General features: G+C 37.7%; 1 protein-coding gene across 2 annotated transcripts in view; it reads left to right on the plus strand.

The window, feature by feature from the left end:
* PLEKHA8 (pleckstrin homology domain containing A8) overlaps positions 1–9,247 on the plus strand; it is a 63,029-nt gene extending 53,782 nt beyond the window's left edge. Inside the window, exon 13 of one of the 2 annotated variants that reach the window (XM_025046937.1) lies at positions 8,902–9,247. In XM_025046937.1, coding sequence (XP_024902705.1) covers positions 8,902–8,986 — 85 coding nt within the window. In that variant the 3' untranslated portion in view covers positions 8,987–9,247. The remainder of the gene's footprint in view (positions 1–8,901) is intronic. The other variant, XM_025046938.1, reaches the window with a different exon arrangement.
* The last annotated feature ends 8,027 nt before the right edge of the window (positions 9,248–17,274 follow it).

Genomic DNA, 17,274 nt, shown 5'->3' on the forward strand with positions numbered 1-17,274 from the left:
CTTTATGAACAGCCACTGGTATCAGCACTGTTGGAGCCATCCTTTTCCTGTAATTTAAACGCCATCACTATCATATATAAATTAGTTTAATTCTAGACTCCATTCTGTTCCATTTGCCTAATTGTTGCTTTTTAGGCCAACGCCACACTGTTTTTTAAAGAAAATGTTGATGTCTGTTGGAGTCAGTTCCCTCTACTACACACACACACACACACACACACACACCACCACACTGTTTTTTAAAGAAAATGTTGATATCTGTTGGAGTCACTTCCCTCTACCACACACACACACACACACACATACACACCACACACATCTTGTGTTTCCTCTTAAAAGAGTTTTGGCTATTCTTTACCCTTGCATTTTCTGTATGAACTTAAGGATAATCTTGTCAAGTTTTGAAAAATATCTTGTTGGAATTTTTATTATAATTATACTGAATTTATTAGACTGATTTTGAGGAAAACTACTGTTACTACAAAATTGCATCTTCCCCTCAAATCTGGTTTATATTTCCATCTATTTATACATTCTACTATGTTCTTCAATAAAGTCTTATAGTTTTATTGGCAAAAGTCGTATGCATCTTTTGTTATATTTATTCCTAGGTAAGTTAGATTTTATTGTTGCCACTAAAAATATATCCCTTTTTTAAAAATTACATTTTATAATTTTTGTTATTGATTTTACATCATTCGCATTCAACAACTTTAATAAAACCTTTTTCTAGTAGTTTGTAGATTATTTTTTATTTCATATTTTTTCCTTTTCAATCCTTATAACATTTCTTTTTCTTGTCTTATCACACTAGTGAAAAGCTTCAATACAATGTTGAATAGAAGTGGTGATAGAACAAATAGTCATTGTGTTCTTGATCTGAAAAGGAATGCTTTCAACATTCACAATTACATGTAATTTTTGCTATATAATTTTGAAAATTGCTATAATTTTGGTAGCTACCATTTACCAGGCTAAGGAATTTGCTTTCTACTTCTAGCCTGCTATTGGTATTATGAAACGATGTTGAACATTATCAAAAGTTTTTCTACATTTATTGAGAGCATCATACAGTTTTCTTTTTTAACCAGTTAATATGGTAAATCTCATTAATAGACTTTCTAATTTTAACCCTCTTTGTATTCCTAGGATGACTCTAACTGGATAATGATATATTTTTAATAGGCATTTTTGGATTCAGTTCACTAATGTTTAGGATTTTTGCATCTATATTTAGAAGTGAGATTAGCCTTTAATTATTACTTTCTCGTACTTTCCTTATCTGATTTTGCCATCAGAATTATTTTACTTCATAGAATGAGGTGGGCAGTGTTCTTTCATTTTATATTCACTGGAACACTTTGTTTAAGATAATAATTATCTGTTCTTTGAAGTTTGGGTCTGACCGGTAAAATCTTCTGGGTTTAATGGCTTGTTTTATTTTATCTTTTTTTTTTTTGAAGGAGGAGGGTGGATTTGAAAACTGATTTAAGGAATAAATCTAATCAAAAATTATATTTCTTTTTGAGTAGTTTCATGAAGTTATGTTTTTCTGACAAACTGTATATTTTTATATGTTTGCCATTTACTGATTATGAGCATCAAGTCGAATTGTGCCCAAAGGACCGTGAGAGCTTACTGTGGGCTGACTGGACAAGAAGCCAGATGAACTAACCCCACCTTCTCCTAGAGGCAGGGGTCACACTCCAACTCAGCTTCCCACGGCCCCTCACCTCTCCCAGATCTCTAGGTGCTGGGCCATTGGTTTTCTCAGCAACTGTTACAAACATGAAGCCCTCAAATCCAGATCACTGCGCCCACCAGTCTGTTTGCCCACCAAGGACAAACTGATCCCCCAGGTCCTGACATGACTCTCCATGCTACAATGGGAAGACACTGAACCACAAATCATGGGTAAAGTGGTAGCTGATGGTTTTGATTTGCATTTCCCTAATGACTAATGATGCCGAACATCTTTTCATGTGCTTATTGGCCATTTCTATAGCTTCACTAGAGAAACATCTATTCAAATCTTTTTACTCAGTTTTTAATTTAGTTATTTACTTTCTCATTATTGAGTTGTCAGAGTTCTTAATATATTCTGGATACAAGTCTCTTTTCAGATTCATGACTTTCAAATATCTTCTCTCAGTCTGTGGGTTGTCTTTTCACTTCTTGATGATATAATTTGAAGCACCGAAGTTTTTAATTTTGACGGTTCAGTTTATCAATTTTTTTTATTTCATTACTTGTGCATTTGATGTCTAATCCAAGATCTTGAAGTTACTGTCCAATCCAAGATCATGAAGATTTACTCCTGGGTTTTTTACTAGAGTTTCATAGTTTTAGATCTATGATTTAAGTTAATTTTTATATATGATGTAAGGTAGAAGTCCAATTTCATCTTTTTTGCATGTGGATATCAGTTATCCCAGCACCATTTGTAGAAAAGACTCTTCTTCCCCATTGAATTTTCTTGGCACATTTGTCAAAAATTAATTGGCCTTTACTGTAACAGTTTGTTAATGCCACACTTATCTATCTTTGTAGTCAGTTTTGAAATTGGCAAGTTAAAATCCTCCAACTTCATTCTTGTTCAAGATTGTTTTGGCTATCCTGTGTCATCTTAGTTTAACTTTTTTAAATTTAACTAAACTTTTGGTTTTGTGGTTTTTCTCTATTTTTTCTTAGCTTCCTATTTTATTCATTTCTGTTTTTATTATGTCCGTGCTTCTACTTTTCTGGGTTTGCCGTATTTATTTTATAACTGGAAAATAGACATTTCTCATTACTTTGAAGGCTTTCTTCTTTTCTAATGTATGCATTTAAGGCCAAAATCACTCAAGTTCCGCTTTAGCTGCATCCTACCTGTTTTATTATGTGTTGTTGCCTTTGACCTCTAGTGCTAAGTATGTACTCATTTTACTTAAGGTTTCTGGTTTGACATATAGACTATTTATAAGTGTGTTTTGTTTTGTTTTTGAGGAGTTTTTCTTTTGCTCACTAATCTCAAATTGTAGTACATTGTAGTCAGAAAACCTTGACTTTTTCAGTATACTCTGAGTCATGTAAATTGTGTTGTTCAAATCTTCCATATTCTATTTTTGTCTGCCACATTCAGGAAGTGAATTTGTCCAATTTTCCATCTCATTCTGTCAATTATACTATGTTGCTTGGTGCAGAAAACATCAGAACTGTTGCATATTCCTAGTGAATTGTTCATGTTTTCATTTTGCTGTGACCTTCATGATCCTTACAAAATTAAAAAATTTTAATTCTTTTTTGTTTGATATCAACATAATTATGCCATCTTCTACCCTCTATTGTGGCTACTGAGTAATGTGCTATCAATTTTAAAATGTTGGATTTACCAGTATAATTTTTTTGCCATTCCATTATGTTGAGTCTGAGTCCTTAGATTTTTCAGTGTACCTATTATGAAGAACATACAGTTCATTTTGCATCTGAGTTTATTTTTAAATTCATGAGTTTAGAATACATCGTTCAATAGTCAGTCTTCCAAGCACTTTTTGAGTATTAGCATTTAGGTCTCACAGCACCCCATCAGTGTAGGCACTGTTAACATCCCCACTTTACAGAGGAGGGGCCTGAGGCATAGAAATAGTGTGATTCACCCCAATTGACATAAGGATTGTGACAAGGCAAATTGATTATTAAAGAGGAGATAATCCTGGAAATTATAAGAGGCAGACAAGGTCAAAGGATGAGACCAGAGTTTTCAGCTCACAGTAATCAAGAAATCAAGCTAATAGTTAGTACTATCCCTCTAATAAGTGACAGTGATGGGATTTAACCTGGCGATTTAGCTCCAGATTCTTTGCTCACAACTATCACGCCACAGTGCCTTTCATAGGACTTGTTTGTTCCTTGGCGTTTTAATCACATCTTTTAAGCCTTTAATAATTTTAAACATGATTATTTTATATTTTCTTTTTTATTGTCATCCTATTATGTGAAGTTGTAGGGAATCAAAAGTTATATGCAGATTTTTGACTGCAAGAGGCTTGACGCCCCCTAACCCCCCCACCCCCACATTGTTCAAAGATCAGCTGTTTCCTCATTCTATTCTTATGCATACATCTGTTTACGAATTTTTTTCACCTGATATTGTATTGTATTTTTATTATATATTAAAATGCATTAAATTTACTGTTCTGTACCTTGTGGCCTAGAAATAAAAAATAGAATACCTACTCTAGGCGCTACGATCCTAACTAACTTTGTGCCATTGATAAATGCCTTACGTTTAAAGCAAAACAATGTGGTATCTCTCCTACAGAACCGATCTTCTGAATCTACTGTCTGATCGGCAGTCTGCTGCCGCTGAACTTCAGATGCTTCCGAATTCTAGCTTTCTTGTTGAAAGTGCTCTGTTGGTGAAGCTTAGGACGTCTAAAGTGGAACTCTAGACACAGCTGCCTTGTAAGGGCTGTGAGAGAACAGGATTTAACAGCAAGCCTTTCTGCGGGCCAGGGTATGAAGATGATCTGAAACCAAAGTCAGGGAATGGCAAGTATGCTTGATGGAATGCCATTCCCCTCCTCTCCTTCTAAAAACAGTTTGACTTCAGGAAAATGGGCGTAGTGTTTCACTTGGTCTTGCAAGTGTAGGTCTAATTTTGGCACAGCCTCTCCATCTGCCCTCCAGCATCCATGTCCCTGTTGACGACCTGACAGTGGAAGGCAGAGGAGGTAATCCTAGAAATTGTAAAAGGCAGTCGGGATCAAAGGGTGAAAAGCATTCTTGAAAACTCCTAGTCAGGGTTTTCAGCTCGCAGTAATTAAGAAAACTGAAACTCATGCATCAGAAATATGCATTTTCTCTAAGTCACCCCCTTGGCCCTCCCCAGTTAAGTCACCACTACACAGTGTCAGCCAAATGGATTTGAATTCCAAATGAGGTTTTTGAAACTCAAATTAGTTCCAAATTACTGAAATTTATATAGAAACGATGGTCTTATAAGTCAACACTTTTGCTTTACAACAGCCAGGATTTATGAGAGAAAAGGGAATTTTAAGTTTCAAAGGGCTGTCTCCTAAAAAGATCAATGCACGAAGTTCATTTTGTAACCGAGATATTAGAAAGAAATTAGAATAACCAGATGACTCTACTTCCTGGAGATTAAAGATTGCCCAGACTTTAAACGAAAACCTTTTTATTTAAAAATAAATATTATTAGAAGATATAGATACTTGTGAGTTCCTAAAAGGGGCACAACAGTGTCTGACGGTGGCCAAAGACCTGCAGGGAAAAATAAGGTGGGTGGTGAATGGCCTTCGAGGACATGACGACCCAGGATCAGATAGATGCATCGTGTCTCTGTTAAACCTCTCTCCAGGGGGCTGGGCATGGCCTGAATGCCTTCCTCGATGCCAAAGTGCCAAGAAGTCTAGAGGTGACAATATGGAGAGGAGGAAATGTGTGAGAATATCCTGAACTGGTTGAAACCTAAAATGCCTAAAAAAGCGTTGAAATGACAGTTTACCTAAAGCTTACTTGATCACCTTGCTGTCGTCAGATGGAAAGAGAGCTCAAAATTTAATTGGGTTAGAGGAAAATCAAGTTCAATCACTTGTCCATTTGAGTTCATGGCCTATGAAAATCTTCCCTACCGAACTTAGGGAAGGAACAAGAGGGAATTTTTCATACCTGTGCAAGTGGATGTCCCATGGAATCCGGGGGAAAGATGGGAGCTGGGCTCAGAAGGGACTAGAACCAAGTGCTGGAAAGTCGCCGGGGGAGCAGCTTCTCTGCTTACCTACTCCTCCCTCCCCTCTCAGGACCAGCTTTCTCCACTTCCCCATCCCTACGCTAGAATATAGTGGCATCTAGATCCCCAGTTCTGTGACACAGTCTAGCCATAAAAAGATTCTAACTTTCTGTCCCTGGGTCTCAATTTCAAATTCTTGCACAAGAATCTGAATGGCCCACGTTAGTCCCATGTCTGTCTCTCTCATTCGATCAACAGTCACCCAGGGGAGCAGTAGCCTGTACAGTACAAGCTGTGAGTCCATCACCCTGGTTCAGTCCCCAGGGAACTGGAAATGGTCGTCAGTTGGGAAGATGCCCCAAAATATGATGTCTCATTCACTGAGGCTTGTGCCTCTCTTTTACAAAGTAGGAGGAATAATATCCATCGTAGCCCTACTTTAAAGTGAAGGCAGAGGGAGCTAACATGTACTGACTTCTCTCCATGTGCCAGATGTTGTAGCAAGTTAACCAGGTTATCTTAGCTCATCCTGAAAACAACCCTCAGAGATGGGCATTTTAATTTCCATCTTTATAGATAAGGAAATCGGTGCTCACAGAGGTTAAATCTTATCGCTAGTAAATGGCAGAGCTCAGATATCTGAATCCAGACAGGACCGGTGCTGCAGCAGGAGAAAGCTATTATTAAAATTGAGATAATGTCTGAAAGCTGTACATGACATTCTCAGCTATTAATAAATTGCCTGGGACAGTATCTTACATGTAGTAAATGCCCAGAATTAAAAGTCTCATTAATAAGAGCACCTGGCCCTTCAATTACAACAAGAAGTCTTATCATCGTGGAGTGTTTTGCTCACATGAATCCACCAAACACCACCCATCTGCCTTAAGAGATTTTTGTGAAGACACATTTTATTAAAGATGAAAACAGTAGCGATGCCTGTTTTAACTGTCACTGACCTTCAGACACCATTTGGTGCAATGGATCAGATTGTTTCTAAAGCTTCCATTGCTGCTTCATGTTGAAGTGTGAATTTGCCAGTTTAGGAGCCTGTTGTCACCGTCTGCTCTAATCTTCTGACCCCCTGAAACGAAATATAACTCTTTTGATTAGTGCTGAGCTGATACACCAAACTCAGACTCTCTTTGTAAATGTTTGCCAAATGAAAGATTCATCAACAGGTAATGATAAATCACCTACTGTATTCCCAGCCCTGAGAATTTTAAATCTATAAGATACAATCCATGCCTCTGAGAGCGATCTTTTCTGTGCAATCGAAAACTTAAAAACTCAATGATAAGGGAAATGCAAAGCAAAACGACAATGAGCTACCTCTTCATACTCACTAGGATGGATAGGGTGGGGGAAAAAATGAAAAATAAGTGCTGGCAAGGATATGGAGAGATTGGAACCCTCATACCTTGCTGGTGGGAATGTAAAATAATGCAGCCACTGTGGATAAACAGTTTCGCAATTCCTTAAAAAGTTAAACATAGATGTCCTGTGTGATCCAGCATTTCTACTCCTGGACATATACCTAAAAAAACTGAAAACAAGTATTCGAACAAGAGCTCTTAACGAGTATTTACAGCAGCACTCTTTACAATAGCCAAAAGGTAGAAACAGTCCAATCTCCATCAACGGATGAATGGATAAACAAAGTGTGAGATATCTGTACACTGGCATATGATTCAGCCATAAAAAGTAATGATACATGCTACATCATGGATGAAAACAATGTTTAAGTGAAAGAAGCCAAACACGAAAGACCACATACTGTACGATTCCATTTCTATGAAATGTCCAGTTTTATTTCTCTACATACAGAATTATAAGTATATATAAAGAACTATGATCAGAGATGAGAATGTCCACGTGAAACACCTTGTGACTCTGCCTGGGGCATTCTACCAGGGAGCCTTTCTTCTAAGGGTAGAATCAGAACAGGTTGACCTGGGAGCTGCTGTTGCAAATTTGTCCATCTGGTTAGTCTCGTTGAATTCAGCAAAGAAATACCTCTGGAGCCATATATTGATATATCAGTGTCCTCGCTGCTAAATATATATGTCACATAAGACCCTAAACTGTGTTATACTTTGGGTTACACTTCTCACCGTGTTTTGTCCCCACTGTGCTGTGTTATGACTCATGTTCCGTTTCCTATGAATCCACCCGCTTCGAACAAGTTTTTTAATCATGCTCATCTATCCAAAAGCCTTATAGTTGTAAAGTTCTTTTTGTTCCTCTTTTTTAAATTGAGATATAATTGACATCAAACATTAAATTAGTTTCAGGAATACAACGTAATGATTAGATTTTTGTATATATGGCAAAATGATCACCATAATAAGTCTAGTTAACATAATGATAGTTTTTTACAGTTTTTTTCCTCGTGATGAGACTCTTGAAGATCTCTCTTAGCAACTTTCAAGTATACAATACAGTAGTATTAACTATAGTCACCATGCTCTATATTGCATCCCAAAGACTTATTTATTTTATAATTGGAAGTTTATACTTTTGACTCCCTTCCCCGATTTTGCCCATCCCTCGCCTCTGCCTCTGGGAACCAAGAATCTGTTCTCTGTATTTTTTTTTATTTGTTTGTTTGGGTTTTTTTTTTTTAGATTTTACAGACAAGTGATATGATACGAAATTTATCTTTCTCTGTCTGACTTATTTCACTTAGCAAAATACCCTCAAGCTCCAGCCATGCTGTTGCAAATGGCAAGATTTCCTTTTTTGTGGCTGAATAATATCCCATTGTATACGAATACCACATTTTTCTTTATCCGGTCATCATGGATGAACATTTAGGCTGCTTCTGTTTTTCCGCTATTGTAAATAATAGTGCAGTGAACGTAGGGATGCAGATATCTTTTCGAGTTAGTGCTTTTTTTTTTCCTTCAGATAAGTAACCAGAAATGGAATTGCTAGATCATATGATAGTTCTGTTTTTAATTTTTTTGAGCAACCTCCAGGCTGTTTTCCACAGTGGCTACCGATTTATACACCGACCAGCAGTGCGCAAGGGTTTCCTTTTCTCTACATCCTCGCCAACACTTGTTATTTCTTGACAAGTTCTTCTTAATGGTAGTACCTTGCACTTGTCTGTACAGAAAAATTGCCCTAATGGCTGACATTGATAACCTTTTGGGGTCTCTTCCTAGGTCGACACCCTCTTTCACTGAGAACATCTCCATCTCCATGAGGCAGCCATGTTCGTGCCTGACGACCCTGCTCTGCTGGCCGTGAGTGGCCACCTGTCTTGAGGTGAGGTAGTCAGAGTGGAGTTGGGATTCAGAGACGACTGACTCTGCCTTTTAGCTACAGTGAGGGTTTTGGAAACTGATCAGCAGAAGCTGCCATCATGGAAAACCATTCTCATCCACATGTCAGGAGGAGCGGAGAAAGCAGATATTTAAAAAGAAGAACTGATGTGCAAAGTAAAAGGTGGATGAAAATATGATCTGGCCAGAGAGAGAGAGAGACAGAGAAAGAGAAGAAAGCAGGAAAAGGGTGAGGGATGGGGGCGGTGGGGAGATTGAAGGAGCGAAAAGAAGGGAGGGAGGAGGGAGCGTGAGAGAGACAGAAGAAATAATAGTTCCTGGTCGTTCTCCAGTTCCTGGTTCTCAGCTCTCACGAGGTCCACTCCTCTGCTTGAGTTCTGTGATGTAGTCTGGACGCACTCTTCCTACACGAAGTTCTCCTGGCTTTTTGTTTGTTTGTTTACCTAAGGTGGCTTGAACAAGTTTCTGTTATTGACGAACAGAAGACCATTGACTAAGACTGCTGGAACCAACTTCCTGTCTTGTTTTGAGCCCCACAACAGAAGAATAAATCTTGATTCTTTCTGAGTTAATGAAACACGTTATAGACATTTAGATCTGGAGTCATCTACTCTAACCCATACATTTATGGATGAAACAGTGGTGTCCAAGGAAGTGAAATCGCCTGCCCAAGGTCGCACAGTTAGGAGATGGCAGAGCCGGAGCGAAAACCGAGGTCTTTTGAATGCCAGCCTGGTGTCCTTTCCTCTAGTTAGTCCTTTCCACGACTGCCTGTTCATGGAAACTGTTAGCATCACGGTTGCTGCAGAGAACACCTGCTCACGATGCTGAATGATGGGATAGATCCACTGATCAAGGAGCCCCACGTCCTCAAACACAGCAGTGGACAGGTGATCCGGGCTGATTATATGGAACATCCCAGACTTGTGAAGTCAGTGATTGACCCAGGGATGGGCTTCTGCTCCAAGTGGGGCTACTGAAGGACATTCTAGAGAGAATAAAGCTCTAACACTTTTTAGAGCTGCTAGACTTTGTACTTTCATCAGGAGAAGACAGACTGCTGAAGAACAGGGCCAGCCCCAAGGAAAACAACCACAGATGGAGAGACAGATACCCAATGACTTTGCACCTACAGTCAACCATGCCAGTTATGCGGTTCTTGAACTTCTCAGTTATCTGATCCACTACATTTTCTTTTTCGCTTAAGCTAGTTTGAATTAGCTTTCTAGTATATATAATCAAATAAGGTAAAATACAAAACGTCGATTATGAACCATAATTTCATATTGTGTACTTTTGCTTCTTGTTTTTATGTGCTATAGAGAAGATATATCTTTGAGGCATTATAAATAGAAGTTAATTATTATGATTAAAAGCTTAATTAATTAATATGAGGTCTTGAAGCTACACTAGGAGCAATAGTGGCCAAGAAATACAACTGTATATTGTTTTCCAAAGAAAAAGTAATTTTGTCCTAAGGCAGTAATTTTTAGACATTTTTTTGTTTGTTAGTTTCTGGACCCTTTTCATACTTTTAGGATTTAGTGAGGACCCCAAAGAACTTTTCTTTATCTGGCTTATAACTATCAAGATTTACTGTATTAAAAATAGAAACGAATTTTTTGAATGCTTATTGATTCATTAGATGATAGCGGTGATGAATACATTGCATGTGAACAGAAATAACATCTCAGTGTCATTATGATATTAATTTTGACCTTGCAACCCACCCTGAGATCTGTTCTAAAGTAAAATGTCGGTTTCAGACTATGAAAAAGCATAACAGAGGACAAAACTTGGAAAGCGAATTTCATTTACCTAGTTTATGATATTTGAGTCTGAAAAGTAGCTCTGTAATGTGTTAAAATCTTAGCAATGTTTGCCCAGTTTTGGTGGGCTTATTGCCTTGGTTTACTGAGTAATACCTTGGTCTACAATGTAAAAGGTTATCATTATTTATCGCGTCATCTGCCTGGATAGCAAAGATCCTGAGTCTTACCAAAATAATTTCCTGTGCTTAATGTTGACTTTACTATATGCTTGATTAATTAAAGAAGAAAAAGAAGAAAAGTTCTTCACTTGTGAAAGAGCAAAGATTCTTTTATATTCTGTTACCAACGATGTTTACTTTTAAATGCTTTATTATGACTTTAATTCAATAGATAACCAATTATTGTTTCTAGGGCAACCACGATCCTATCTTAATCAAGTATCTAAATATCTTCTGACAAGTTTTTATTTTCATTCTCCCAAAAATTAGATCTTAAATTTAGAAAAAGTAAAATAAAATCAAGATTGGGAGAGGAAGCATTAATCATAATTACCAACTTTTAAATGCTTTATTGTGACTTTAATTCAATAGATAACCAATTATTGTTTCTAGGGCAACCACGATCCTATCTTAATCAAGTATCTAAATATCTTCTGACAAGTTTTTATTTTCATTCTCCCAAAAATTAGATCTTAAATTTAGAAAAAGTAAAATAAAATCAAGATTGGGAGAGGAAGCATTAATCATAATTTATTTTTTAATCTTTTTATTGTGGTAAAATATACATAACATAAAATTTAACAAAAGTCGATATATTTTACACCTAAAACTCTTGAGATTTCCCAGAGGGCTCCTGGCAGTCACAAGGACTGTTCTTTCACTTGGTAAACACAGAGGTGCTAGGTGTGTTCAGTGAGTTACTATTGTAGGAGTCGCTTGAGAACACTTGAGAACTCTCAGAAGAGAAGCTCGTCTTCCCCTAGTTAAACTTGTACAGATGAAATATTGTTAATATAAATAGTTCAGAAATGGTGTGTTTTCCAGGAAGTCCCTGGAGGTTTGTTAATGCCCTGTCCATCCATGATCTGTTTTACCCTCCAGGAAAATCCTGATCAAAACTCTTAGGAAATAGTTGTGTTGTGTTTCCTGGATTCGTCAGAGTCCTGGCATCTCTTTGCCTGATGATGTCAGACGACAGGAGTGTAGTGGTCTCAATCATAATTTTTGTTGTTGTTTAACATGTTACGTGGGCCTGGCCATGGTCCTGTTTCTTTAATTTGAAACTAGTATCTTTTAGGCCAGACACATCTGTGGAGTTTTATAAAACCACAGATGTCTAGGCCCTACTCTTGAATTTCCTTACTTGATATTCTTAGAGTATTTTTGGTACATCATGTTTCATGATAATCATGTTATATCTCAAGATTTTTTCCGCTATAAAATTATATTTCTCCATTTTCATGAGTTTGCATATTAGCTTAGTCGTTATCCTTAGGAACAGGTTTTCAAATGTTTTTTTCTTTTTTGGAATAGTTTTTCTTTCTTTGCCATGTCATAGAAACAACCAAATTTCCTCATTGGTTGCATTATAATTAGGCGCCCCCTTATCAGACCTTTCGTAGATGAGGATTACTAGTTATAAATTAACCATGACCATAATGTCTCCGCCATCTACAGATAGTTTTTGTTTTACTCTGACATTTGCATGAAGGCTCTGCTGTAAGCTGCAGACCAGATTTTGTCTTCAACCCAGAAGGATGGTCTCAGAGCCTTTTCTAGGTACAGAAGTGGACTCTACCGGCTACTTTAAATTGCCAGCGCTTTAAAACATAGCCTCTAGGGTACAGGCTTCTGAATTAGCATCTCTTAGGTGACTTTTGGACATACTGGTGGACTGAGTCAAGACCTCCAGGACTGTTTTCAGCCAAGAGGGCTGCTAACCCAAGACCCGTGGAACACTGATTAATTACATAAAACTGAATGAACTGATATGGGAAATTTCACTGTGTTTTTTTGGTGGGGAGTGGGAGGATGTTGATTTTGTTTTAATGTTCTGTATTCTGGTTCTATAAATAAACTTTTCTTTCTTCTTAAGCTATCTGTAACCTATAAAATTTAGTAGGCTCTGTTTGTGTACACTGAAATAAAACTTAAAAATTCAGGAACTCTTACGAGTCTCCTTACTTTTCACGACAAGGTAGTTACTTGCAAAGGTTTGATAAGAATCTGTTCTCCTCCTTAGCAGGATACACTTAGATGAACTGATTGTACAATCAGGGCCTTACATGGAGTGCCTTATTCAAGAATGCTGCTTATTTCATCAGATATGACCAGCCACTTTTAAGAACTACAGTTGACTTTACTCATGGAGCTGGCTGGTATGTGGCTTACAGCATCCCAGCCTTACAGGAGGTGAGGAATTTTACTTCCTGGCAGACCAGGAACCTTAAAAAATTTGAAGGACTTTAAGAACAAATAAATTCACCCAAATTTATAGATCCTGCAGGCAAAATTTGATGGCAAGCGTTTTCTAGTCACGGGAAAGCAAAATCTTTTGAAAGATCGTTCTGGGATTCCTTATGAAAACTTCTAAATGGAAACTCATTTTTTAGTTGGTCAAATTACTGGATTTTGCAAACCAAATCGAAGAATAATCTTTCTTTGAGATTGTTATGGTCACTAAAGGAGAGGGGAGGCTAGGGGAAAATTGCGAAAGACTTTGAAATAGACCACTCTATTTCACACTCTTCTGAGTCTTCTATAGACTCTATAGAGTTAGTGCCTTTCGTTTTCTTTCAGCTGCTTTATAAAAAACTGATACGAATGCAAATAATTCTTGTCCATAGAAATAAAAAGTGTGTCCTACTATACCAAGCATAATATACAAAGAATATAGTAATATTCCAGTGAAATGCAATTGATTATTGCCATGTGAACATTAACTGATTTTCCATCTATTTGTGCATTCATTCCTGATCAACTATAAAACTTCAGTATTTTGAGTTCTCCTTTATAGCATCTTACTGGTTCCCTCTTTAATTAAAGAGTCAAATGAAATCCTTGATGTTTCATTTTCTATTTATATAAGCATCATGATTTTACCACGTAAAAACATTTATTTTGCTGGTGATTGTACTTGCCTGTTACATGTTTCCCAGTCCTTTGCTTGCATACTTCCTGTGGCATAACTTAAGTGTGTCTCTTAGAAACAGCATACAGATGAGTTTTGTTTGATTTTTCCCATCAGGCAATCTGTGATGTCCTCAGCTGTTGTGGGTGAAGTCCATTCACATCGATTATGATTAAGCTTAACTTAAAATTAATTTACTTCATATTATTTTGCATACTTTCTTTATAGTGATTTTTCTTGGCTTCTTGGTAATCCTTTCCTGTTATCGGTTGGATTGATGGAGTCGTCTTAGCTTCTACACTCTATCAGCTACTTTCCCAGGGTGTAGCTGAGGACAGTACGCTTTCCATCAGAGGCAAGACGGGAGTAATGCACACAATGTTGTCATCCAGATCATCATATCATATTAAATGGATGTCATACTAGATCAGTCTGCTAATATGATGACAGCAGCTTCTGGGTTTGCAAATTACCTGGCTACACACCTTTTCCACACTGTCGTAGAGGTTCTGGATCACAGCTCTGGGATACCTCTCTAGAGGATGAGCTGATATAACTGGGTCCTAATGAGCCTCAGCAGACAAAAGAGAGGTAGAACTATAATCATTTTCAGAAAGGGAAAAGAGAAAGATGTTAAAACAACTGATTTGCCATCTTGAAGTTTGTGTTTTTCTGTCAGCACCGCCAATGAGATATTGCTGAGAAAGAAGTTCTGTGTGTTGTTCTGAAGGAAGGTACTGAAAATGTTAGAAATTGCGTGAGAAGCTGTCTTAGTTGAAAGTAAGGCAAGGAGAGAAATAACTGAACAACATAGAATATTGAAGTGTTTAAATAAATAAAAAAATTAAACAAATCAAATCAAACTATTTCTGTTTCTTTGACACATATAGAAGGAAAATGTTTACTAGGTGAATTTGATCAGACAGACATGTTTTGAAGGCAATTGTAGCGAAATTATATAATACAGAGTTTCCTGAATTTCTAGATTCTAAGCTTTTAGAGAGATAACACAAAAGAAACGATTTTGTAAAAACTAAGATTGGCACATGCAGAAACAAAATTCGGAATGAATTTTTTTGGCCAGAGGGCAGGATAAGGCAAAAAAATCCTTCTCCTGAGTATTTGGGTCACAATGACTTATTTACATAGATTTTAAAATTTTGCTGATCTTTCGATTTATTATTTTTTTCCAAACTCTAGTTGCAATGAAACGAACTTCGGTATGAGTGTAACTCGCACACCCATCCTTTTTCATCCTACCTGCCTCAGGTGACACTCTTCTTGAGTGTGGTGAGGAGAGAGGGAGAGAGAACTCCCATCCCTCCTTTGCTGCCTTCTTCCATGTTGCTTCTCCAGATCCTGGGGTCTTTTCATCTCTCCTGTCACCACCATGACAAGTCGCACACTTCTCCGCCGACCAACACCTCTGGAACTTGGAGTCTGCAGTCCCTCTAGATACAGTGGGACTACCAGGGGCTCAAAGGGTGAACGTGGAACCAGCTGCTACGCTTCCCTTTCTGCCTTATTTCTTATACCACAGAACCACAGGGCTGTCTGGAGGAAGCAGATTTAGCAGAGGGTAGGGCTAATTAAATGGACTTACGATGTGGGAGTAAATAAGAGGTAAAAGCATGTGTTAAAGTCAACCTTACAGCAGAACAAAAGCCACAGAGGACTTGGGAACAAGGGTGGGCGGAAGACTTGGCGTGAGCTGGAGAATCTAGAGTGGGCTTTGCAATTCCAGATTAGGCTCCTGAGACCCCCTAGCCAGCCCGAGAGTTGAATGGTCCTTCTTTTCTTATCAACACACATCTCCCTAAGAAAAACAGTGGTTCAGAGAGAGCAATGTCTCCATTCATGGAAGAGAAACATTTCTCTACATGCCGTGAAGACTGCACAAGTCTCTTCCCACCAGGAGGGATGCGTTTTAATTTTCTTTTTACTTCTAAACAATGGCCAAAGGCAAAACCTCCTGAAAGAGGGTTCAGGAGGCCTTAGTTGTCCTTCATACCTCAGGCCAGACAAAAGACTTGGCCGAAGTCCTGGAATGACCACTGTCCTGAACCTGGAGCTTGAACACATTCCTACACAAGGTGCCCCTCAGGACTCTCAGCAAGAGGGAGGGAGGCAGTGATTTGCCGTCTTCCTGTCTAAGCAACTGACTTCCGGTTGCATTAAGGAAAACAAAGTCCAGGTGACTTCTGTCGGTGTACTTTCCAGGACAAATGTCCACTGCTTTCTGTGCACACTCTCTCCTTTAGTCAATAAAAAATGACTGAAGCAGAACTAGCACAAGACTTTTCTCTCTGAATCTGTTGTTCTCAAACGAGGTCAATTTTGCCCTCCAGGGAACATTTGGCAATGTCGAGTGACATTTTTGGTTGTCACAATGGCAGGGGTGTGGGAGGGGAGTAGGGGAAGATGCCAGGGATGCTGCTAAATAATCCTGCAATGCACAAGACAACTCCCTGCAAGAAAGAATTATCCAGCTCTGAATATCGATAGTGCTGCTATTGAGAAATCCTGACCCAAATGTCTGGAAAAAATGAGATTTCTCTTCATCTGTGACCAGTACTCAGTATGCTATCACCCTCATGGCAATCCTGGATTTTACTTTTAAAATTTATCAGCCAATCTTCCTATAAGTCATCCCCAAGAAAATGGAAAGTAATGATGGCATTTCCCGAGTTCTTACTACGTACCAGCTTCTGAGATAAGGATTTTACATACTTTATCATTCCCATTTTCAGAAGAGAACATTGAGGCTTAAGGCAATCAAATAAGTTGCAGATATAATAAAATGTAATATTGCACAGGTGGAAATCAATCCAGAACACCAAAGAATGTCTGCTCTTTAACTCAATGCCAACAGTATCCATTCAATTCACCCAGAATTCTATTTTTCATCATGAGAATGTTTCATCTTCTGACAAAAAATATTTGTTAAATAAATATGACTTTGTAATTATGGTCATTCATCATTTGGAGCAAACTTGATAGATGTATTTAAAAACAGACATAGTTTTAAAACACCCTCTTTGCCAAAAAAAAAAAAAAAAAAAAAAGCTATGTATTTTCTGTATTTCAGTCTCAAATTTAAGGAATCTCTTCATTTTTGGAACTTCCAGACTAATAATGCATATAATGCTTTAAATGACAGAACCAGGTAAAATTGCAAGGAAGCTTGCTCTATCTTGAGGTCCCCAAATTTAAAAAAAGAAAAACGAAAAAAAAGCAATAATTTATAACGTTTACAACAGCATATTGAATTTTTTATTCGTGTGCCTGTCTCCTCCACTGTCCTGTCTACTAGTTTTCTACTGCTGCATAACAAATTAAAACAAACAGCAAC

Source organism: Pteropus alecto, unplaced genomic scaffold (genome assembly GCF_000325575.1).
Source record: "Pteropus alecto unplaced genomic scaffold, ASM32557v1 scaffold21, whole genome shotgun sequence".
Lineage (NCBI taxonomy): Eukaryota > Metazoa > Chordata > Mammalia > Chiroptera > Pteropodidae > Pteropus > Pteropus alecto.